The following is a 22,543-nucleotide window of genomic DNA, read 5'->3' on the forward strand; positions in this document are numbered from 1 at the left end:
GACCCAAGCTGAAGGCAGAGGCTTTAATCCACTGAGCCACCCAGGCTCCCTGAGTGTAACATTTAAATCAGTAGACTGAGTAAAGCAGATTGCTCTCCCTAATGTGGGTGGGCTTCATTTAATCAGTTGACGGGCTGAATAGAATAAAAAGCTGACTTTCCCCCTGAATAAGAGGGAATTTCTTCTGCCTGACTACTTTTAAGCTGGGATATTGGTTTCTTCCTGCCTTTGGCTTTGAAATGAAACATTGGCTCTTCCTCAGTCTAAACCATGAGCTCTCCTTATTCTTAGGCCTTTAGATTTGAAATGGAACTACACACCATTGGCTTTCCTGGGGCTCCAGTTTGCCAACTGCAAATCTTGGGATTTGTTATCCTTCATGATCACACGAACAAATTCCTTATAATAAATCTCTTTCTCTGGTTACACACATGTGCACACATGCGCACTTCCTATTAATTTTGTTTCCATGAACTCTGATACAGTGTTAGGCAGTCCCCATTCTACTAGATATATGGCCTAGGAAATGTTTTGTCAATTTAGTACCTTTTTGCAATATTTATAAAAATGAGCTAATACTAGTGTCTGCTTACCTCAGGGAGTAATGACCCAATGACTATTAAAACATGCAGTCTTGATGGTGATGATGCCCTTTGCACCAATGAAGAATGGCAGATTTCCTAACATTTCTCAGTTTAAAATCTCCCGATCTCTCATATCCAGATCAGGCCAATTCTGTTGCAGCCTTAGGAAATTATGTTTGGGGTTTGTTTGTTTGTTTGTTTGTTTTTTAGTGTTTTGTCCATGCAATAGGATACTTTCCTAATCAGGTTTTGCTTGGCTTCAAAATAACTTTTCATGTATTCAGCTTGGAAAATAGTAAATAATCCCAGAGTCATTTATGTTTGGATGTGGACTACGTATCTCTCCGTTTAGCTAGAAAGTCCGTATCACTTCACTAGAGCCCTCTTATTTGGCATTTTTAACCAGTGGGAGTATAGCCAACCACCTGGAGGAATTAAGGAGAGTTAGTTGAACAAGATTGCTCTCACAGAGGTCTTGCACCAGAGTTTATGCACTTTTTTCAGGAGACTCCCACTTTCTGAGCTGTCTTCTTGTATGCAGATATACTTCCGGAAACATGGTAGCAAATTGACTTAGACCCACCCGGGTTCACTTTTTTATTTTATTTTTTATTTTTATTTTTAAAAAATATTTTATTAATTTGACAGAGAGAGACAGCCAGAGAGGGAAACAAGCAAGGGTAGTGGGAGAGGGAAAAGCAGGCTTCCTGCTGATACAGGGCTCCATCCCAGGACTGGGATCATGACCTGAGCTGAAGCAGACACTTAACGACTGAGCCACGTGGGTGCCCTGGTTAACTTCTTTATTTTATTTAACAAAGCTTATTTCCCTCAGAAATTCCCACTCCACTAAACAGCAAAAGGAGACTCTGAATGTCCTGGTTAGTAGTATCTCAAATGCTTCTGTTTTAATTATTCTTTTCGAGGCAACTCAGTCTCTTGTGTTGAAAACCCAATTCAGCCCACCCCACTGTTTCCCCCTCTGATGGTGTGTGGGGTGGACACAAGCCACCCTGCGTGTATTTGTGTGGTGACGTGTACCACTTTGGGGTTCTATTCCCCACCCCACCCCCCGGTCCTTGGGTCTCTGGTAATGGCCTCTGTTCTGGTCACTAGATGTCTAGCAGCTGAGCTTATATTCTGTTCCTTGAATTGAGCAGAACTTGATGCCCTGCTTCAACCCATCACATACTCCTTGTGTGTGTATGTGTTTGTGGTATGTGTATGTGTATGCATGCATATGTGTGGTGTGTGTGTACTAACTTGATCCTGTCTAGGCCCCCACTTGCTGTGCAGCTCACCTCTGATATTTGCCTGAACCCCTAAGTCAGGCCGTTTGACACAGCCTTTGGCTACAGGGTCATTTCACTCTACTGTGATAACCATCTGCTTATGTACCATCAGCACTAGTAGCATAGCTGGTGACTTCTGGATCCTTTCCAGAGTCCATGGTTGCTGGGGTGTGGGAGTGGTGGCAAGGGAGGGTGCCCAGGAAATTAATATGGCCAGGTTTGTACCACAGCTCCTTTAAGTCACCAGTGTGAGGTCCTCTCCCACCCCTGAGTGTCAGATGGGGATCTAGGCACAAAGTTTCCCCTCTTATCCTGTCCTTGTCTGTCACCATGAGGAGGCAGGACTGTTAGAGAATAGGTCAGCACACTAAGTTTTTGTTTTGTTTTTGTTTTTGTCTTTTTAATTTGAACCTCTTTCTTTCTTTCTTTCTTTTTTTTCTTTAGCACAGTAAGTTTTAAGAAGTGGAGGTGATAACTTACAATTGAGGCAAGAGACAAACATTGGAAATCTAGACAGGGAAATGCAAACATTTAGATGAGGAATGATTACTTCCATGCACATCAGTATTTCCTAAGGACATCATTGTCGATCACAGGGTAGAATTATAATGTATGGTAACAAAAATGGTAATGTTAACTCACCAACTAAAAGTCTCATTATACTTAGTATTTTTATCAGAAAGCCATAAATCTAATGTGTTATAAAGGTTTTCATAGAAATGGTCTGATTTTAGTTCTTAATGGAATGAGGGAGACAGTGTAATATGATGATTAAAAGCATGAGTTTTGAAGTCAGATAGACCTAGATTCAAATCCTAACTCTAACCTGCTATGACTGTCCTCAGAGGCTCCGTGTCCTTGTGAGTAAAATGATGAAATCAGTGACACTTCATTTAGTAATATAATACCACCTCACAAAAATTATTATGAAGATTAAAAACCCCTCCCCTTAATATATGATCAAGTCTTAGTATAGAGCCTGGCACAGAGTAAATATTGATAAATGGTATGCATTCTTACTAATATCTTTAATATTGCTTATGTGGAATCCCTTAGTTTCTGATGATATATGTAGCATTATGGTATTTTTATGGGTAGCCCACAATTTAGAAACATTGTTTTTTGGAAGGTAATTTGCAGGTCAGTTATTTGTAGTTTAGGGATTGAAGACAATCTAGACTAGTCCCCCTTTCCAGCCAACCCTAATAGGGTATGCACATGTGTGCAAGGATGGGGCAGGGGAAGGGGGGAACATCTGCTTCCTCTTGGGGACAAATGTCTTTGTGACTCGGACTAGAATCCTTTCCTCCGTTCACTCCACATCCTGGGATATCACGTGTTAGCAAAAGAACCTTGCTTCCTGGCAACTGTAATTTCTTGCTTGGGTTATCGCTGAGAGGTAACTATTTTAGAATTTTAAATTCTATAATGAGACTTGCTTTTTCCCAGATAAGACTAATCTGCACTGCAGCGACAAATGGGAAGGCTTGAGGAAGGGTGAGCACCTTTAAAGGATGACCAGAATACGTTTATGGGAAACTGCAGTGATATCTGGAACTTGAAATATATCCTTTTCTCATTTTTTTTTTAAACAAAAAAATTAATCAATAAGTTAATTTTTTTCTGATTAAATTCATTAAAAATTAAAAATATACTTATTTTTATCAAAGTAGTATATATTCTTGGTTAAAAAGTCAAACTAAAGAGCTTATAAAGAAAAAAAACCATCCTGTGCCTTGTTTCTCTGCCCATCCTGTTCATCAGAGGTCACATGTTCTAATTTTAGCTGTTTCTTCTTATAGTTTCTGCCATGTCTCTAAATAATGTGCACTATAGCTATTTCTAGATATATCAATTTTAGCTATTAGCTGTTGACTTCTGTTAATTTAGCTGAGTTTTTATCTCACATTATTTACTTTCAACCTCCTTCTCCTAATATAATTATATTATTCCCTTATTGGTTATCTTTGCAACTTGAAAATATTTATGCCTTTTTTTTTTTATTATATCAGCTCTAGACACCATCTTATGATTGTTCTCACTTTTCTCTCTAAACTTATCATTTGTATTTTTATAGCATTGGAATTGCTAAGATTATATTTAGATACTTATAGTTAAATATTGCATGCTTTGACGATACTGGTTTTAAAAATTAGAAATTAATGCTGTTGTGATGGCGATGAGATATGGTGTGGTTTGGTTTCCCTTCTTGCACAGCTTTTGTTTCTTTGATACTTCTACTTTCTTTTCCTGCCCATTCCCCACCCCCAAATTATGCACTTATATTGACTTATTTTTTAAAAATTTTATTTATGTATTTGAGAAAGAGAAAGAGAGAGAAAGAGCACAAGCCAGGGGGAGGGGCAGAGGGAGAGGAAGCAGCAGAGTCCTGGCTGAGCGAGGAGCCCAATTCAGGACTTGATCCCAGGACCCTGGGATTCTGACCTCAGCTGAAGGCAAACGCTTAATTAACTGAGCCAGCCAGGTGCACCCTATATTGACTTTTTATGTTGTTTCAAATGATCAGGAATATCATCAGATCCTGACCTCCTTTATCCCTAGATAACTCTCTTCTGGAACATCTGACATCTGTTCTCTGAACCATTCTGTGCTGAATGCTTTCTGTTAGCTTCCTTCCTGATTTCTATATTTGGAGCCACTTTCCCTCTGGTTCTCATGTTATCTTCTTTCCTTATTCCTTCACTTTGCTGATACACATCCCCAAGTAATTTCCCAAGAAAGAATACCTAGGAGGGTTGCCAGGGTGGCTCAGTCGGTTAAGCATCTGCCTCTTGATTTTGGTTCTGGTGATGATCTCAGGGTCCTGTAGTCTAGCCCTGTATTGGGCTCTGCACTCAGTGGGGAGTCTGCTGGAGGAGTCTCTCTTCCCCTCCCACGCCTGCCAGTCATATGATCTCTATAAAATAAATAAGTAAATCTTAAAAAAGTGAGAAATGGCTTTTCTAGGTCTTTGCACATCTGAATATCTTTATTCTACCTTCACATTTGATAGTTCTAACTTTAAAAAAATGTTTGGCTTTTTCTCATGTTGTTCTTTCTCTTGTTCCTGTTAGTATACATGTTGTTCCTGTCGGATTGATGCTCTATGTCTTATTTAAAAAAATGATTTCTGTCTCTCCTCTACTGCCTTTATCTTCTGAAATTTATATTGAATTTTTAATTATTCACTTTTTTTTTTAAAGATTTTTATTTATTTATTGAGAGAGAGGTAGTGAGAGAGAGTATGAGCGAGGAGAAATCAAAGGGAGAAGCAGACTCCCCATGGAGCTGGGAGCCCGATGCGGGACTCGATCCCAGGACTCCGGGATCTGACCTGAGCCGAAGGCAGTCGTCCAACCAACTGAGCCACCCAGGCGTCCCTAATTATTCACTTTTAATTTACAGGGCATCTTAATTGTTCTTTTTTTTTTTCCATAGCATCCTGTTCTTGTTTTATGTTTGTAATATCTCTTGAATCTCTCTCAGGACACTAATCAGGGATTTTTTTTTTAAAGTTATTTTTTGTTTCCTATATTGTTTCTGCTTCTTCCATTGTCATTTTTTCTGTTCTTATTTTACTCTAATTTTTGTGTGGATTTTTACCTTATTAATTCATTTACTTTAATTTTCGGGGTGCCTCGGGTAAGAGAGGAAATAAACACATGCTGTCAAATCATTATCTGTAACTGGCTATCATTCCCTCTTAGCACTTAACTTTAGTGGGACATTAGCCATGAAAGAGCTCACTCAGTTTTTCTTAACTATTTGAGGTCTTTGAGGGAAATTACTTACACTTTTAGGAATCAACAAGAAAGTTAAACTGATTGGATTTCATATTCATTTAAGGTTGATTTAGTGAATTTGTTTCTTTTCTTTTCTTTCTTTCTTTCTTCCTTTTTTTAAATTTATTATTTTTTTTTAGAGAGAGAGAGAGAGGGCCGCTGTGGGGGGGGTGGCATAGGGAGAGGAGGGGAGTGAGGGAGAATCTTAAGCAGACTTCACACTGAACTCCATGCAGGGCTTGATCTCACCACCCTGAGATCATGACCTGAGCTGAAATCAAGAGTCACACACTTAAATGACTGAGCCACCCAGCCACCCTGATGTAGTGAATTTTGTACTTTTTTTAAGGCTTAGTTGTTCTTTTCAAGAATAACTCAGGAAGGGGTGCCTGGGTGGCTCAGTGGATTAAAGCCTCTGCCTTCGGTGCAGGTCATGATCCCAGGGTCCTGGGATTAAGCCCTGCATCGGGCTCTCTGTTCAGCGGGGAGCCTTCTTTCCCCCAACTCTCTCTGCCTGCCTCACTGCCTACTTGTGATCTCTGTCTGTCAAATAAATAAATAAAATCTTAAAAAAAAAAGAGTCTGGTATTTAAAAAAAAAGAATAACTCAGGAAGAGAAGACCAGCATGAAGGATTATCCACACCCCCTTTGAAAAAAAATACCTTATTGAGATATAATTCATGTACCATAACTTTCACACTTTTTAAATGTACAGTTGTTTAGTATATTTACAGAGTTATGCATTCATCACCGCTATCACATTCCAGAATATTTTCATCACCCCCAAAAAGAAACTCCACACCCATTGGCAGTCACTCCATCTTCCTACCCCTCCCCTCCAGGCTTCTAGCAATGATGAAACTACCTTCTGTTTCTATGGATTTGCTGCTTCTGGACATTTCACATAAATGGACCAAAAATATATGTGACTTTTTGTGTCTGGCCTCTTTCACTTAGCTTAATATTTTTAAGGTTCATCCGTGTTGCAATATGTATCAGTATTGTTTCTTTTAATTGCCAAATAGATACCACATTTTGTGTACCTGTTCATCAGTTTATGGACATTTTGGATTATTTTCATGTTTTGGCTATTATGAATACTGTTGCTATGAACATTCATGGACAGGTTTTTGTGTAGACATATGTTGCCATTTTTCTTGAGCACATATTTAGGGATAGAATTGCTGAGTCATATGGTAACTTCATGGGTAAATTTTGAAGAACTGCCAATCTGTCAAATTGACTGCACCATTTTACATTCCCACCAGCAGTGCACAAGGGTTACAGGATGCAGGTTCCAGTCTCTCCACATCCTCACCAACACTTGCTATTGTCTTTTTTATTATAGCCATCCTAGTGGTATACCTGAAGGGTTATCCTGTCTCCAGAAAAAAGTCAAAGATCTTTGACCATCAGGCCCATCCTAGTCTGGTCTTCAGGCTCATCTCCTGCCAGTCTCCCTGGTGCCCTTTGTCTGTTTATGCCAGTCTTTATGTGTCTCATCCTGCCAGGCCTTGGCTTAGGCTTCTCCTCCACCTGGAATATTCCCTTCCTCTCACAACCTCTTGAGTTCACCAGTGAAAGTCAATTTGTGTTCATTTCTTTAAATATTGTTTTTGTATCATATGTGATAGTTACAAGTTAGGCATTCATAATGTTTGAATGAGTTTTACTCATCCTTCCAGATTAGAGCAAGTTCAAATGTGACCCCAAGGAGACATGGTCCTTTACTTCCCTCAGAGTTAATAGTTTTATTATTTGGTTTCTTAGGTAGTTGTGCACATGTCTTTTTGTCCTGATAATTTCCTGGAATGTGTGGACCATATAGCATCAGGCTGGATATCTCCAGGGTCTCGTAATGTGCTTGGTACCTAGTGGACACTCCAAAAGTATTCATGATTATATGGGAGAAATGGAGGGAAAAACTGGTTATAGATTTTCAGTAAAAGCATATTTATAAACTTAACAGTTGTATAGATTAACTTACTGATAGTTGTGTTTTATGTTTCTTTTAAGTAGATGAAAGCATTTTTAAGAATAGATTACCATATTAGTTATTTCTCCTCCTTTTGGTTTCTCTATTCCTCCCCACATAGATAAGAAGGGATGGTTATCCATATTGTGAATAAATTGTAGATGCTGTTCTAGAACAAAATTAACGTCCCAATTAAATGAGGACATTATATATCACTACTATTTCACTTTGAATGGTATGCATATATAAACAAAACCCCTTCCTGTTTACAACGAAAGAAGGGTTGTGTGCGTGTTCTTTTTTTTTTCTTTTCTTCTCTTGGGGAAGGAGTAAGTATTCTGTGGAAAGGAGCAAGCCAAGCTAAAATCACGATGATATTTAAGTTCTGGATGTTATTTGCCTAATTTAAGGTCTTGAAGAGAAAAAGAGGGACAGTTATTACCTAAGCACAAAAAGTATTGAAGACTTTTGTTCTTGAAAAATATGGGAAGTGGTAAGAAAACACTGAGCAGCTATACGTTTCTGGCCCACTTACTCCCTGCATCTGAAGTGAATGTGGGCTGGTGGGCAGTGAAAGAACTCTGAAATACGGCTTCTGTGGCTACAGAATTTCAGAATCAGCAAGAAGGCTTTTGTCATTGTGAGCATCTTGATCAGGTTCTATAAGGCTCTAGTATTAGGAGTGTCTAGTCACTTCCTTACCAAGAGGAGGGGTCTCTGATATGTGTGTTGCACAAGGCAATCCTCCCTCTCCCTTTCTCTGCCTCTCTACTTTCTCCTCCTGGGATGGGTAAATGCTCCTCAGGGTCAACAAGGCCAATCTGTAGCTTTTGGTCAAAGGACTGACAAGGCTAAGATGCTAGATGGAGCCCAGAAGAAATCCCTTTTGCATTCTCTCTTGCTCCAGAGTACCACTGTACTTTCACTGAGATGAGTTAGGACTTGAACATGTCTCCGGGAAATCACTGGATTTCTGCAGGATTCATTGATTGGTTGGTTAAGTGTGCTTCCTTTGCTGACGTCCTCTTGGAGGACAATTACCTTAGCATTTGAATTCAAAATATTCAGCTCTAAAAAACTATTCCTTTGTATTCCTCACAGGGCCCTCTTCCTGTTCAAGAGACTGTTTTAGAGGGAAACCAAGATACCTGGATTTGTTGACATTATTTATGTCCTCAATGATTCTCAATTAATGTCTTGCCTCCTATGCCCCTTTCTATTCTTTTCTCCTTCTCCTTCTTCTTTTTCTTCTTCTTCTTCTTTTTTTTTTTTTTTTTAACAGATACTAATTTTGTGTTGGGGAATGCCCAGATAGTGGACTGGCCTATCGTGTACAGCAACGACGGATTTTGCAAGCTGTCTGGCTATCACAGGGCGGAAGTGATGCAAAAAAGCAGTACCTGCAGGTATTTATGTCCGGGCTTGTTCTGTTCAACATTCTATCATGGTATCTTCTGGAAAAACAAAATGGCTTATGCAGTGTGGGGATTGCCCTTCTCTAATTTAGAGTTTTCTTCAGGAATATTTGTGGTAGTATCATCTCTCGTTCATGCACTATACCAGGGAATCAAAGAAGGCTTCAAATGTGGTCTCCACAAACTGACTGGACTTGTAAGTCACTGAGATGGGCACCTAGAGAAACTCAGGAAGCTCATTTTACCTAGAAAATGGGGACTCAGAAGTTTATGAGATGTTAGATGAAAGGATAGGAAAGTTAGAGGATTCTTGAAAATGAGATAAAAATGAAATATAATTTAAGGTGATTAAATTAATTTTTGAAATTACATGACAGTTTGAGAAGAATCCCTGCGATGTTGCAGACAAGGGCCTTGTTCATAGGGCTTTTCACCAGAAAGAGAGAAGAGAACTAAGATTTGGTTGCCTTCTAATTCATGCTGTCACATCTCTGGTCACTCACTGGAAAGCAGAGGCAAACGGTGCTAATGGCTCACACCGCCTGGGCATTTGACAGGGTTACTCACTAAGCAGTACCCTTGGGCCCGGGTGCTAGAAACACTCTTTTAAAGCATCTACAAGGTGTGGAGCAGAGTAGAGCAGAATGAGTTGAGCAGAGCCTGTGCCCTGCCCCTCCTGACACACCCCTGTGGTACCCTGACGAGGTCTTGGTTTAGCACAGCCTTTGGGGCCTCTCACTCCTTATTCCTTCTTTGGAGTCGTCTGTCTTCACTGGTGTTTGCGTGATCCCAGAGCTGCTGGACCAAGAAATAAAGTCATCTCTGAAAGGTGGAAAAACCTGAAACAGGCATCATCTTCACAGTTTTCAGAAGTTGCATGTTGATGGTGTTCAATCAGCCATGTTACTAGTTCTGGTGAAAAGTATTCAATGCTTCAAAAATTTCATTTTTTTAAATTTTAGGTGTTTGGGGCTGGGAAATGGGAAGTTTAAGAGTCCCCTTCTTCCCTCAAAGGTATAGAAATTGTGACTTTTAAATCCTACAATAAAATTTTCTTACCTTTGTGACGTGCTGTTATCCTCATTAGTGTCTCTCTCTGTATCTGCATCTCTGTCGATGTTTGCGTCTATACAATTAAAACAAATCGGGGGGTTAGCCTCACTTTCTGGTGGGACCTGAGCAACCTTTCCTTCCCTTTATTCCTTCTTGTTGGTTCTAACCGGACACTTGAAGAAGATCAGAGTAGATAACTTGCAAATTTAGGTTTTATGCACAATTGTAGGAAACTCATTTAATTCCCTGGGGATGTCCCTTTCCTGAAGATAAAGAAAACCTGCCTTTGTGCTGGCTCTGTTCCTAATCGCTCAGGAGCCTCTTTTGCTTATTTTTTGCATTGCAGGTATCTGAAATCTAATGTCCAGGTAAAGGAAACTTCTAGCTACCAGTAAATTACAGTTTGAGGAAACAGTACATAAGACCAATGAGAGCCTGGTGTGATCATGGCACCTCACTTACTTCAGGTCTCCATCCTGCAGGGGTTTGTTTCACATTGTGAAAGAAACAGCCAGCATATATACCATCGTGTCACTTAAATGGAGGTCAGTTATCTAGCAAATTCGCTCAGAAAGAGAAAGTGGGAGGAAGCTAAAAAGGCAACCGGCTAAGTAAGACGGGCGCGCAGCTTCCGGTTTTGCCTCCGAGGAGAAGTCCTCTTGTTCTCGGGCAGGGCTAGTTTAGTCTTGATCGAGCCGTCTTTTTAAAGATAATGAGACAAGCTTGGTTATCCGTTTTCCTGATTTATAGATGGAAAGTGGAGCATTCCACAAGAGAAGTACGAGGGCAACCATAGATAATAATGTCTCTGAGCAGGCTGGGAAGGGCCGTAATAACAAAAGTGACACAGAATTCATAAAGTCAGCAGCAGGGCACTTTTTTTTCCCCTTTTTTTTTTTTTAAAAGAGCGCTGGCAATTGCAAGCCTGTAGTAAGCTCAAGGCTGTCCCAGTATCAAGCCAAGCAAGGCCCTTGAGTTGGTGGTAGCCTCTGGGGTTCTTCGTGGCTCAGCAATTCTATGACTCTGCGATTCAAGTCATCACCAGAGATTGCATTCAGTATGTGCAGTTTTGGAAGATGGGGACTGTATTGTTTAGGGAGGCATGCCCTTCTTCCACTTTACCCAAGGCTTGGGGGCTGAGTGTTGGTGTCTTCTTGTTCTGGTCAAATGAAGGCCTGAGGTTGTCAGGGGAAATGCTTCCTGGGTCCATGGGGAACTTTTGACAACTGGCTTTTCCTGCCCCATGGAGAGATGGCTTTTCTCCTCTCCCATGTTGTGAGTGTCCTGTGCCGTGGTTTACTCCACCTAACTGGGGGTGTATCTTATTCCCAGAGGTACAAACCTTGTTCACAATGGAGCCTAGGAAAATGGACAGTTTCCTCCCTCTGCTGAGAACCAGAATTAGTCAGTAGGAAGTTCTGTCTGGAAATTTTCTCTCATGCTACTCATTTCCCCCCTTAGTCTACTTTTCTCCAAATGTGAGCAGTAGGGAGGTATATTGGTAAGAACTGTAGGATTTCATCATTTCAATTTTTTAAACCTAATGCCTTTTTTGGGGATGGGGTAGGGTGGGTAGGAAAGCAGAGCTCCACACACAGTGGCTGAATCTTCTCTTTCTTTCCTTAGCTCTGCCTTAATGTTTAGAGCATCAGATTGCCCCCTTTGGTGCAATCTTCGGTTGACGAATTTTTGTGATTTTTCCTATTCTTTTGTGTATTTGTTTGGGAATTAGAAAAGGAAAAAGTCTGTGGGTCCAGATTTACTCTGCCATCTTTTCTGGGAAATTTCCCAGAGTTGTACTTCTAAAATGCAAATCTGATTATGGAACTCTCTTGCTTAAAACCTTCCAGTGTCTCCCCCACACTCCCCCTCTCCCCCCATTGCTTTTGAAAGCCATGTGTTCCTTCATGATTCGGTCTGTGCTTATCTTCCTGTGCTATCTGTTGTGAAATCTCCCCTCAGTGTGTATATTCCAGTTACAGTGAACTGAACTGCATTCAGACAGAATGAACCTCCCTCTCACTTCTCTGCCTTTGCACATACTTTTCTTTTGTCTGGAATGTTCTTTTCCCTCCTTCCCGTCTAATTTCCACCGGCTCTTCAGATTTCATTTGTCTTTATCTCTGGGAAGCCTTCGCTGACCACACAGGGCTTTGTGCCTGAAATTTTTGTTCTGTAATGTATTGGTCACACTGTTTTCTGATCTACTCTTTTCTGTGTGTCTCCCCTTATTGACTGTTAATTTGGGGGAAGATGGTGACAGAGTGCTGGTGTATCAGTAAGTCTTAAAATTTTTTTTTAAATTTAATTATTTTTATTAACATATAATGTACTATTTGCCCCAGGAGTACAGGTCTTTGAGTCATCAGGCTCACACATTTCACAGCACTTACAAAACATATACCTTTCCCAGTATCCCATCACCCAGCCACCCCATCCCTCCTCCACCCCCATCCCCTAGCAACCCTCAGTTTGGTTTTTGAGATTAAGAGTCTCCCGATCGTGAAGGTTTTCATTAAGTGTGTGTGTGTTCATTCCACATAGCACAGTGCTAGGTATAGGACAGATGTTTAACATGTGCTGGTACAATACTCAATATTTGTTAAACTAACTTGAGCTTTTTGGTTGATTTGCAGTTTTATGTATGGGGAGCTGACCGATAAAGACACAATTGAAAAGGTGCGGCAAACGTTTGAGAACTATGAGATGAATTCCTTTGAAATTTTGATGTACAAGAAGAACAGTGAGTATTCAAACCATTCCGAACCATACCTTTATGTGCTTGCCATACATAGTAAAAGAAGTGCCCTTCCTCTGTTGTCTTGCATCTTCTTCTCCCCCACCAGCTAAATGTTGTTTCATGAGGCTATTGTGTATGTTGGGATAAATGGTGTAGTTTGCTGAGTTACACTCTTCTTTATGGAACTCTTTTTTTTTTCCCCAAGATTTTATTTATTTGAGAGAGAGCATAAGTAGGGGACAGAGGGTTAGGGAGAAGCAGTCTTCCCGCTGAGCAGGGAGCCAGACATGGGGCTCCATCCCAGCACCCTGGGATCATGACCGAAGCAAAGGCAGATTCTTATCCGACTGAGCCATCTAGGTGCCGCCTAATTAAGACTTCTTGATCTTGGGGCACCTGGCTGGCTCAGTCAATAGAGCACATGGCTCTTGATCTTGAGGTTATAAAATTGACCCTGATGTTGGGTGCAGAGATTACTTAAAAATAAAATCTTAAAAAAAAGAACTCGATCTCTTTTTCTGCCAAGGTAATGTTTTCCTTATTGGTTTACTTATGGTGAGCTGCTAGCTGCAAGCACTTGTAGACTTTAAGGCTTCTTGGGGGAAAGGAAGACATGGGACAGTGACTCTGGCCAGATCATCTTTGAGTCCGTCCTCCACAGTACCTAGCACAGCAGGTGACCCCAGTAGATGCCCTGTTGGGGAAGGAGATTAAGAGCACACGTATCTGGATGAGTACTGAGTATCGTATAGAATTGTTGAACCACCATGTTGTACACCTGAAATGAATATAATCCTGTATGTTAATTATAGTGGAATTAAAAAAATATAGTTTCTGAATAAAATTTTCTTCTCCTCATGACCTTACTTTTCTGTCAGAGATGGTATTAATATTCAGAGTAGATTGTGAATTTGTATTTGTTTTGGCTACAGTTACTTCCATGGAGTATGTTAATGACGAATTTTGGTCAATAGCCGTACACAGGTATAAAACTCACTTTTCCCTCCTGAGGTTTCCTATCGAATGGAGACGAGCTGTGTTGGAAGTATGAGACAGTGGGGTATATGGCCATAGCAGGTTCCAGAGATGTCTAATAGTGCTGAGTTTTGGTTTTAGAAAATGATTTTGTCTGTAAAGCTTTCTGTTCTTTATATGTAGGATTGAATGGCAGCTCATAGATTCAATAGAATGTTTCCAGAGTGGCCCAGATAGCCCATGAGATTACGTGTTTCTCTTGGTGGCATATTCAGAGTGATACATTTGGCTCTGGAAAGCAAAAGGCACACTTTTTTCTTTTTTAAGATTTTATTTATTTATTTGACAGACAGAGATCATGAGTAGGCAGAGAGGCAGGCAGAAAGAGAGGGGGAAGCAGGCTCCCCACTGAGCAGAGAGCCTGATGCGGGGCTTGATTCCAGGACTCTTGATCATGACTTGAGCTGAAGGCAGAGGCTTTAACCCACTGAACCACCTAGGCGCCCCAAGGGCACACGTTTTTTCTGGAAGGAGCTGGAGATTCAGTCTGGACTGTTGGAGCAGACAGCTGAGAGCGCTGTTTGCTTGGTGCCGTGAGCTAATGTTGATCTGAGAGACTGGCTCGAGGCATCAGCTAAGCCAAGAGGGTTGGTTCTGAGGCTTTCACACTCGCATGGAGTCTTGTTCTATCCCCCTTCTTCACCCAGCAGGTTGAGTTCCTCCTGGCAGGAGAGGAACAGGGGGAAAGACTGAATGGCTCTGTGCTGGTCCTCTACCATGGTGACCACAACCCAGAGCACCAGCTCTTACCAGGAGCACACATGCCTTTTTGTGGGGAGGAGGGGCCCTGTCCATGTGCCCCAAGCTAATGGAGTAAGTTCTAGGTTTTCTACCCTGTGAGCTTTGTATACTGAGCAGTTGGATTTCCCCTTGACACGGCATACTAATTGGATAGGTGTGTCACAAAATTAATGCTTTGCATTTATATTTTGCTTTAGAGTTTTTAAGCTTCATTAGACTATGCATTTAACTTTCTGAAATTATATGTGTTTGGCACCAAAGCGAGAGAAGAGGAAACTTAATTTAAATTGAGTCAGTGATTTCATTTGCTGTACCTGTTAGGGAGCGTGTACCCCAGAGGAAGTGTGCAATGGGGGAGGAGAAGCTTCTGTTCCTGCAGCTGCCTCTGGGGCTGAGACCTTGTATTTATGAGTGTCTCGTTGCCTTGAAGGTGATTCTTAACAGCTGACGTTCTGTACTTGAGGCAGACCTGGCCCATGCATGTAAGCCAATTGGTTCTACTAATGTTCTACAAAGAACTAGCATCTCTTTCCTGCTTTGAGGTTGTGGGAGGGGTATTGAGAGATGTATGCTAGTCTCTAGGGCAGCATGCCAGCCTTGGGATGGGGGTTCTACTTCTGGGTGGTGGGAAAAAATTTTCCAGAGTAATTGTGGTCATATGCAATTTTTTCCTTACCCTTTGGCTTGAGAAAATAAACATTGTGGAAAATAGGACTCCACTCTATTTTAAAATGTTGATTCTTGAAGCCCCATGAAGTAGACATGGCTGATGTTATTTATGCCCATTGTATAAGAAGTTAAATTCCTAATTCAAGGTCACGTGGAGCCAGGACTTGGTTTCCAGTGTCCTGGCTATTCTTCCAAGGCTGTGAGTGAAGGCAGGGCCACCGTGTATGGTTGTGGAGGCTATTCGCTGAATAGAGGACAATTAGAAACCAACTTACGGTTTGCTTCCTGAATCCTCCATACACCATAGCCTAGCCTTACCTCTGTGCTGAGGAGGAACTTCTCTTTCTGATTTACACAACGATGTCTAGAAAGCTAGTGGGAATTCCATACAAGGTTAAGCCTGAACGGAAAACCGGAAGCATGAAATTGATGCCAATAATGTTTGTTTCTTCCTAGGACCTCCATATCCCATCCTATCCTAAGGAATTTAGAAATTTTAAATTATATATTAAGCCTGAGAATTTTACATTTACACTGAATTCTGTGCTTAAAAAAAAAAAGATTCTATTTATTTATTTGAGAAAGAGAGAGCACAAGTTGGGGGGGAAGGACAGAGGCAGAGGGAGAAGTAGAGTCCCCACTGAGCAGGGAGCCTGATGCAGGACTCGATCCCAGGACCCAAAGATCATGACCTGAGCCGTGGGCTGATGCTTAACCCACTGAGCCACTCAGGTGTCCCTATGCTTTTTGTTTTGTTTTGTTTTTTAATTGCTTTTTATTGACCCACTACTCTGTGTCAGACACAGACTTCCGCTAGGGATGTGGTTGTGAAATGAAGCCCAGCCTTTGCCCCTGTAGCAGCGGTGGGGCAGCATCTATTCCACAGCACACAGCTGTAAGTGTTTTGATGGTGACACCCTTTGGAGAGGATCATTGAGTTCTAATGTAGAAGGTCAGGAAAACAAGTTTTCCCAGCAGAGAGCAAATCCATGTAGAAACTGAAGATGTGGGAGTTAGGCAGAGGGAAGGGAAAAGAGCAGCTCAGGCGGATGAAATGCACTGAAGCCCCAAGAGACCCAAAGCGGGGCTTCTAGGACTTCGACACACATCGGAAATCACCTGCAGCAGACTGAGCAGACGGAGCAGACATGGGCGGGAGGAGGGAGCAAGGGAGAAGGCAGAGTTTGCTCCTGCTTTCAAAACATCTAGTTCAATAGACTGAAACTTTCAGCATTTTGAAGCTGTATAGGATCTCATGGAGGAAAGGCACTCCTGTTGAGATTTTAAAATGTGACATGTCATCCTCTAAAATAATTTTTTTTTCTGACTTCTAAATTGAATCATTTTTACTATGGAGAATACACGAACATGGGAAGGAAAACAACCACCTACCTCAAAGACTCACAGCAATTTTACTATGCTATAAACTTTTCGGTGTTTCCTTTTAGGTTTTGACTTACACATGTTACATAATTGAGATTTTGATATGTATGCAACTTGAAGTCATATGTGTATTTAATCTTTTATCATAAAAATATTCTCCTCATTAAAATCCCCCATAAATATAATTTAGAAAGAATTCATTTATAGTTCCTCCACTGTTGGATATTTATGAGGCTCTAAACTTTATTAAACACAGAGCTGAAGGTAGTATCTTCATGTAAATATATTTATTGGGATTCTGAAGTATTTCCTAGAAGTTGAGAATTACCATGTCAGAGAATAGGAACTGAGGTTCCCGAGATGTTTTGCCAAACAGTATTTCAGAAATGAACTGATTCCCAAATTCATTAACAGGTTTCGAGTGTCTGACTCATTGTGCTACACCAACACCACAAACAGTAGAACATTCAAATGTCAAACTGCCTACAGTTGGACTTTTTTTGTTGTTTAATGCGTGTTTTTCATGCTAGTGAGACTGAAGTACTTTTTCCTATTTACTATCCATTTAAAATTACCCTTTTTATGTGAATTGTTCAGATTCTTCACTCATATCTTCTATTAATTCCAGTGATTTTCTTACCAATTTTTTTTAATAAACTCTTAATAAATTAAGTTTTCCTCTTTCCCATTATTTGGTAGTATTTGCAAGGACAATTTCGTAGAAAGACTCTTGATAAGCATTAATGTTTGTCCTGCCTTTGGGTGGATGAGGGTAATTAGCAAAAGTCTTACTGGTGTGCTTTGGAATGAGTGTGTGGAGTACTATTAAGTATCTGGAAGGACGGATGATTTGAAAGGTTTCTTTCTATCTGTTAGCCAGTCTGATGAAGAAACCTGGGCATTGGGAGTCCTGGGTGGCTCAGTTGGTTAAGCCGCTGCCTTCAGCTTAGGTCCTGATCCCAGGGTCTTGGTATCGAGGCCCGCATTGGGCTCCTTGCTCAGCGGGGAGCCTGTTTCTCTCTCTGCCTCTACCTGCCACTCTGCCTGCTTGTGTTCTCGCTCTCTCTCCGACAAATTAAAAAAACAAAAACAAAAACAAAAAACCAACAACTGGGCATTTTAGTAATGCTATGTGGTTCATATCATTCCTTAACTCATACACGGGTGACAGTCATCATTAACAAACTCATTCAGTAAATATTTAGGTGGTCACTCTTGTGCTAATCAATTAGTTTTTTCCATTTTTCAAACAAGGATATCATGAGTGTCAGTTTTGAGAGAAAGCAGGACACTCTCTGGCTAATGGTCCGAGGCAGGTGACTGACTCCACTATTTGTGGCATGGCGGGCACCTCCTGTTTGGGACCTCTGGGTCAGCTTCTGTAACAAAGGAGTACAGGAAAAGCCTTTTCCTGCCATTGTCCAGGCCAGCAAGAAGAACCTTCCAGCACGATACTCATTGATTACCTACCAAAGGCCTATGAGATCCAGGTATAAGAAAGGAGAAACCTCCTTTGAGGAGGTTACAATCTAGTTGTGGAGGCAAATCCGATAGGAAAACCAACATATTTTACTTATTCAGTGCTAGGAGCTATTTATATGTGAGGGATAGTGATTCTATGTTGAAAAACATTTCTATTTAAAATGTTTTTCTTTTTTCTTTTTAAGATTTTATTTATTTTTTTGACAGAGATAGAGATAACAAGCAGGCAAAGAGACGGGAGGGGGGGGTGAAAGCAGGCTCCCTGATGAGCAGAGCGCCCAGCAGGATGCTCAGCTGGATCCCAGGACCCTGACATCACGACCTGAGCCAAAGGCAGAGGCTTAAGCCACTGAGCCACCCAGGCACACCAGAACGTTTTTATTTTTAATTAGACTTTCTAAATACCATTTATAAAGTAAAAAAATTATGGCTCCGTTTTCCCTTAGGGTTCTGAGCTTTATATACTGTTTGAGAAGCTCTTCTCTTTACCTAAACTCATGAAAATATTCTTCACTTTTTCCTTCTGGTACTTTTATGTTCTGTTAGACTATTTAAAAACATTAAATCATTTGGAATTTGTTGGATTTGTGTGTGTGTGTGTGTGTGTGTTATGTGACATCGCAGTTTAACTTCATTTATTTTCCATATTGCTTATTTACATTGTCTCAGTACAGTGTATTGTCTCAGTACAGTGCATTAAAGAATCCAGCTATTCCCTTTCAGTTTGAAATTGTCCTTTTCTTAGATGCTAGATTCTCCCACATTCATGAAGTTGTTTCTCTCCTCTCCTTTTCCAGGAGCCCTTTTGTAACTTATTAGCTATGTGAGTTTGATTAAAATGCTCTCCACTGGGGTTTCCCATATTTATTTTTTTTTTTTAAAGATTTTATTTATTTATTTGACAGAGAGAAATCACAAGTAGGCAGAGAGGCAGGCAGAGAGAGAGAGAGAGGAGGAAGCAGGCTCCCTGCAGAGCAGAGAGCCCGATGCGGGACTCGATCCCAGGACCCTGAGATCATGACCTGAGCCGAAGGCAGCGGCTTAACCACTGAGCCACCCAGGCACCCGGGTTTCCCATATTTAAATGGGGGATAATGCAGACACAATTCCATGCCACAGAGTTGCTGTGAGAAGTTAGCCATAATGTGTCAGGACTGGGCCCCACTGTAAGCACTTAATAAATGATATTGTTGTTTTCACTGTTGTTTGTTTTAGGGCAGTGCCAATGGCTCTTAGTTACTGTACAGTTGACCTTTGAACAAGGCAAAGTTAAGGATGTCAGTAGTCTGTCCATCCCCCCCCCCCGCCCCCGCAGGAGAAAGTCTGGGTTTAACTTTTGACTCCACCCATCTGAACTACTCATAGCCTACCATTGACTGGAAGCCTTACCAGTATCATAAATAGTTAGCATGTATTTTTGAATTTTATATGTATTATATACCATATTCTTTTTTTTTTTTTAAGATTTTATTTATTTATTTGACAGACAGAGATCACAAGTAGGCAGAGAGGCAGGCAGAGACAGAGACGGAAGCAGACTTCCCGCTGAGCAGAGAGCCCGATGCGGGGCTTGATCCCAGGACCCTGGGATCATGACCCGAGCCAAAGGCAGAGGCTTAACCCACTGAGCCACCCAGGCCCCCCTTATATACCGTATTTTTTTTTTAAATTTTTCATTTTTTATAAACATATATTTTTATCCCCAGGGGTACAGGTCTGTGAATCACCAGGTTTACACACTTCACAGCACTCACCAAAGCACATACCCTCCCCAGTGTCCATAATCCCACCCCCTTCTCCAAAACCCTCTCCCCCCAGCAACCTTCAGTTTGTTTTGTGAGATTAAGAGTCACTTATGGTTTGTCTCCCTCCCAATCCCATCTTGTTTCATTTATTCTTCTCCTACCCACTTAAGCCCCCATGTTGCATCACCACTTCCTCATATCAGGGAGATCATATGATAGTTGTCTTTCTCTGCTTGACTTATTTCGCTAAGCATGATACGCTCTAGTTCCATCCATGTTGTCGCAAATGGCAAGATTTCATTTCTTTTGATGGCTGCATAGTATTCCATTGTGTATATATACCACATCTTCTTGATCCATTCATCTGTTGATGGACAGCTAGGTTCTTAACATAGTTTGGCTATTGTGGACATTGCTGCTATAAACATTCAGGTGCACGTGCCCCTTTGGATCACTACGTTTGTATCTTTAGGGTAAATACCCAATAGTGCAATTGCTGGGTCATAGGGCAGTTCTATTTTCAACATTTTGAGGAACCTCCATGCTGTTTTCCAGAGTGGCTGCACCAGCTTGCATTCCCACCAACAGTGTAGGAGGGTTCCCCTTTCTCCGCATCCTCGCCAGCATCTGTCATTTCCTGACTTGTTTATTTTAGCCATTCTGCCTGGTGTGAGGTGATATCTCACTGTGGTTTTGATTTGTATTTCCCTGATGCCGAGTGATATGGAGCACTTTTTCATGTGTCTGTTGGCCATCTGGATGCTGGTTGCTCATAGTATGTTCTTATAATTGTTTGTATTTCTTTGGTGTTAGTTGTGATCGCTCCTCTTTCATTCATGATTTTATTTATTTGGGTCCTTTCTCTTTTCTTTTTGATAAGTTGGGCCAGGGGTTTATCAATTTTATTAATCCTTTCAAATAACCAGCTCCTAGTTTCGTTGATTTGTTCTATTGTTTTTTTGGTTTCTATTTCATTGATTTCTGCTCTGCTCTTTATGATTTCGCTTCTCCTGCTGGGCTTAGGGTTTCTTTCTTGTTCTTTCTCCAGCTCCTTTAGGTGTAGGGTTAGGTTGTGTACCTGAGACCTTTCTTGTTTCTTGAGAAAGGCTTGTACCGCTATATATTTTCCTCTCAGGACTGCCTTTGTTGTGTCCCACAGATTCTGAACCGTTGTATTTTCATTATCATTTGTTTCCATGTTTTTTTTCAATTCTTTTTTAATTTCTCAGTTGACCCATTCATTCTTTAGAAGGATGCTGTTTAGTCTCCATGTATTTGGGTTCTTTCCAAACTTCCTTTTGTGGTTGAGTTCTAGCTTTAGAGCATTGTGGTCTGAAAATATGCAGGGAATGATCCCAATCTTTTGATACCAGTTGAGTCCTGATTTAGGACCGAAGATGTGATCTATTCTGGAGAATGTTCCATGTGCACTAGAGAAGAATATGTATTCTGTTGCTTTGGGATAAAATGTTCTGAATATATCTGTGATGTCCATCTGGTCCAGGGTGTCATTTAAGGCCTTTATTTTCTTGCTGATTTTTTGCTTGGATGATCTGTCCATTTCCGTGAGGGGAGTGTTAAAGTCCCCTACTATTATTGTATTATTGTTGATGTGTTTCTTTGATTTTGTTATTAATTGGTTTATATAGTTGGCTGCTCCCACGTTGGGGGCATAGATATTTAAAATTGTTAGATCTTCTTGTTGGACAGACCCTTTGAGTATGATATAATGTCCTTCCTCATCTCTTATTATAGTCTTTGGCTTAAAATCTAATTGATCTGATAGAAGGATTGCCACTCCTGCTTTCTTCTGATGTCCATTAGCATGGTAAATTCTTTTCCACCCCCTCACTTTATATCTGGAGGTGTCTTCGGGCTTAAAATGAGTTTCTTGGAGGCAACATATAGATGGGTTTTGTTTTTTTATCCATTCTGATACCCTGTGTCTTTTGATTGGGGCATTTAGCCCATTAACATTCAGGGTAACTATTGAGAGATATGAATTTAGTGCCATTGTATTGCCTGTAAGGTGACTGTTACTGTATATGGTCTCTGTTCCTTTCTGATCTACCACTTGTAGGCTCTCTCTTTGCTTAGAGGACCCCTTTCAATATTTCCTGTAGAGCTGGTTTGGTATTTGCAAATTCTTTCAGTTTTTGTTTGTCCTGGAAGCTTTTAATCTCTCCTTCTATTTTCAGTGATAGTCTAGCTGGATAAAGTATTCTTGGCTGCATGTTTTTCTCGTTTAATGCTCTGAAAATATCATGCCAGCTCTTTCTGGCCTGCCAGGTCTCTGTGGATAAGTTTTCTGCCAATCTAATATTTTTACCATTGTATGTTACAGACTTCTTTTCCCGGGCTGCTTTCAGGATTTTCTCTTTGTCACTGAGACTTGTAAATTTTACTATTAGGTGACGGGGTGTGGGCCTATTCTTATTGATTTTGAGGGGCGTTCTCTGAACCTCCTGAATTTTGATGCTCTTTCCCTTTGCCATATTGGGGAAATTCTCCCCAATAATTCTCTCCAGTATACCTTCTGCTCCTCTCTCTCTTTCTTCTTCTTCTGGAATCCCAATTATTCTAATGTTGTTTTGTCTTATGGTGTCACTTATCTCTCGAATTCTCCCCTCGTGGTCCAGTAGCTGT

General features: G+C 40.8%; 1 protein-coding gene across 3 annotated transcripts in view; it reads left to right on the forward strand.

Annotated features, from left to right (window-relative positions):
- Positions 1–22,543, forward strand: part of KCNH1 (potassium voltage-gated channel subfamily H member 1) — a 382,012-nt gene that overhangs the window by 20,558 nt on the left and 338,911 nt on the right. For 2 of the 3 annotated variants that reach the window (XM_059146887.1, XM_059146888.1), the window contains exons 2-3: positions 8,917–9,040; positions 12,739–12,845. In XM_059146887.1, the coding sequence (XP_059002870.1) occupies positions 8,917–9,040; positions 12,739–12,845 (231 nt within the window). The remainder of the gene's footprint in view (positions 1–8,916; positions 9,041–12,738; positions 12,846–22,543) is intronic. The other variant, XM_059146889.1, reaches the window with a different exon arrangement.

The sequence above is a fragment of the Mustela lutreola genome, chromosome 14, assembly GCF_030435805.1.
Source record: "Mustela lutreola isolate mMusLut2 chromosome 14, mMusLut2.pri, whole genome shotgun sequence".
NCBI lineage: Eukaryota > Metazoa > Chordata > Mammalia > Carnivora > Mustelidae > Mustela > Mustela lutreola.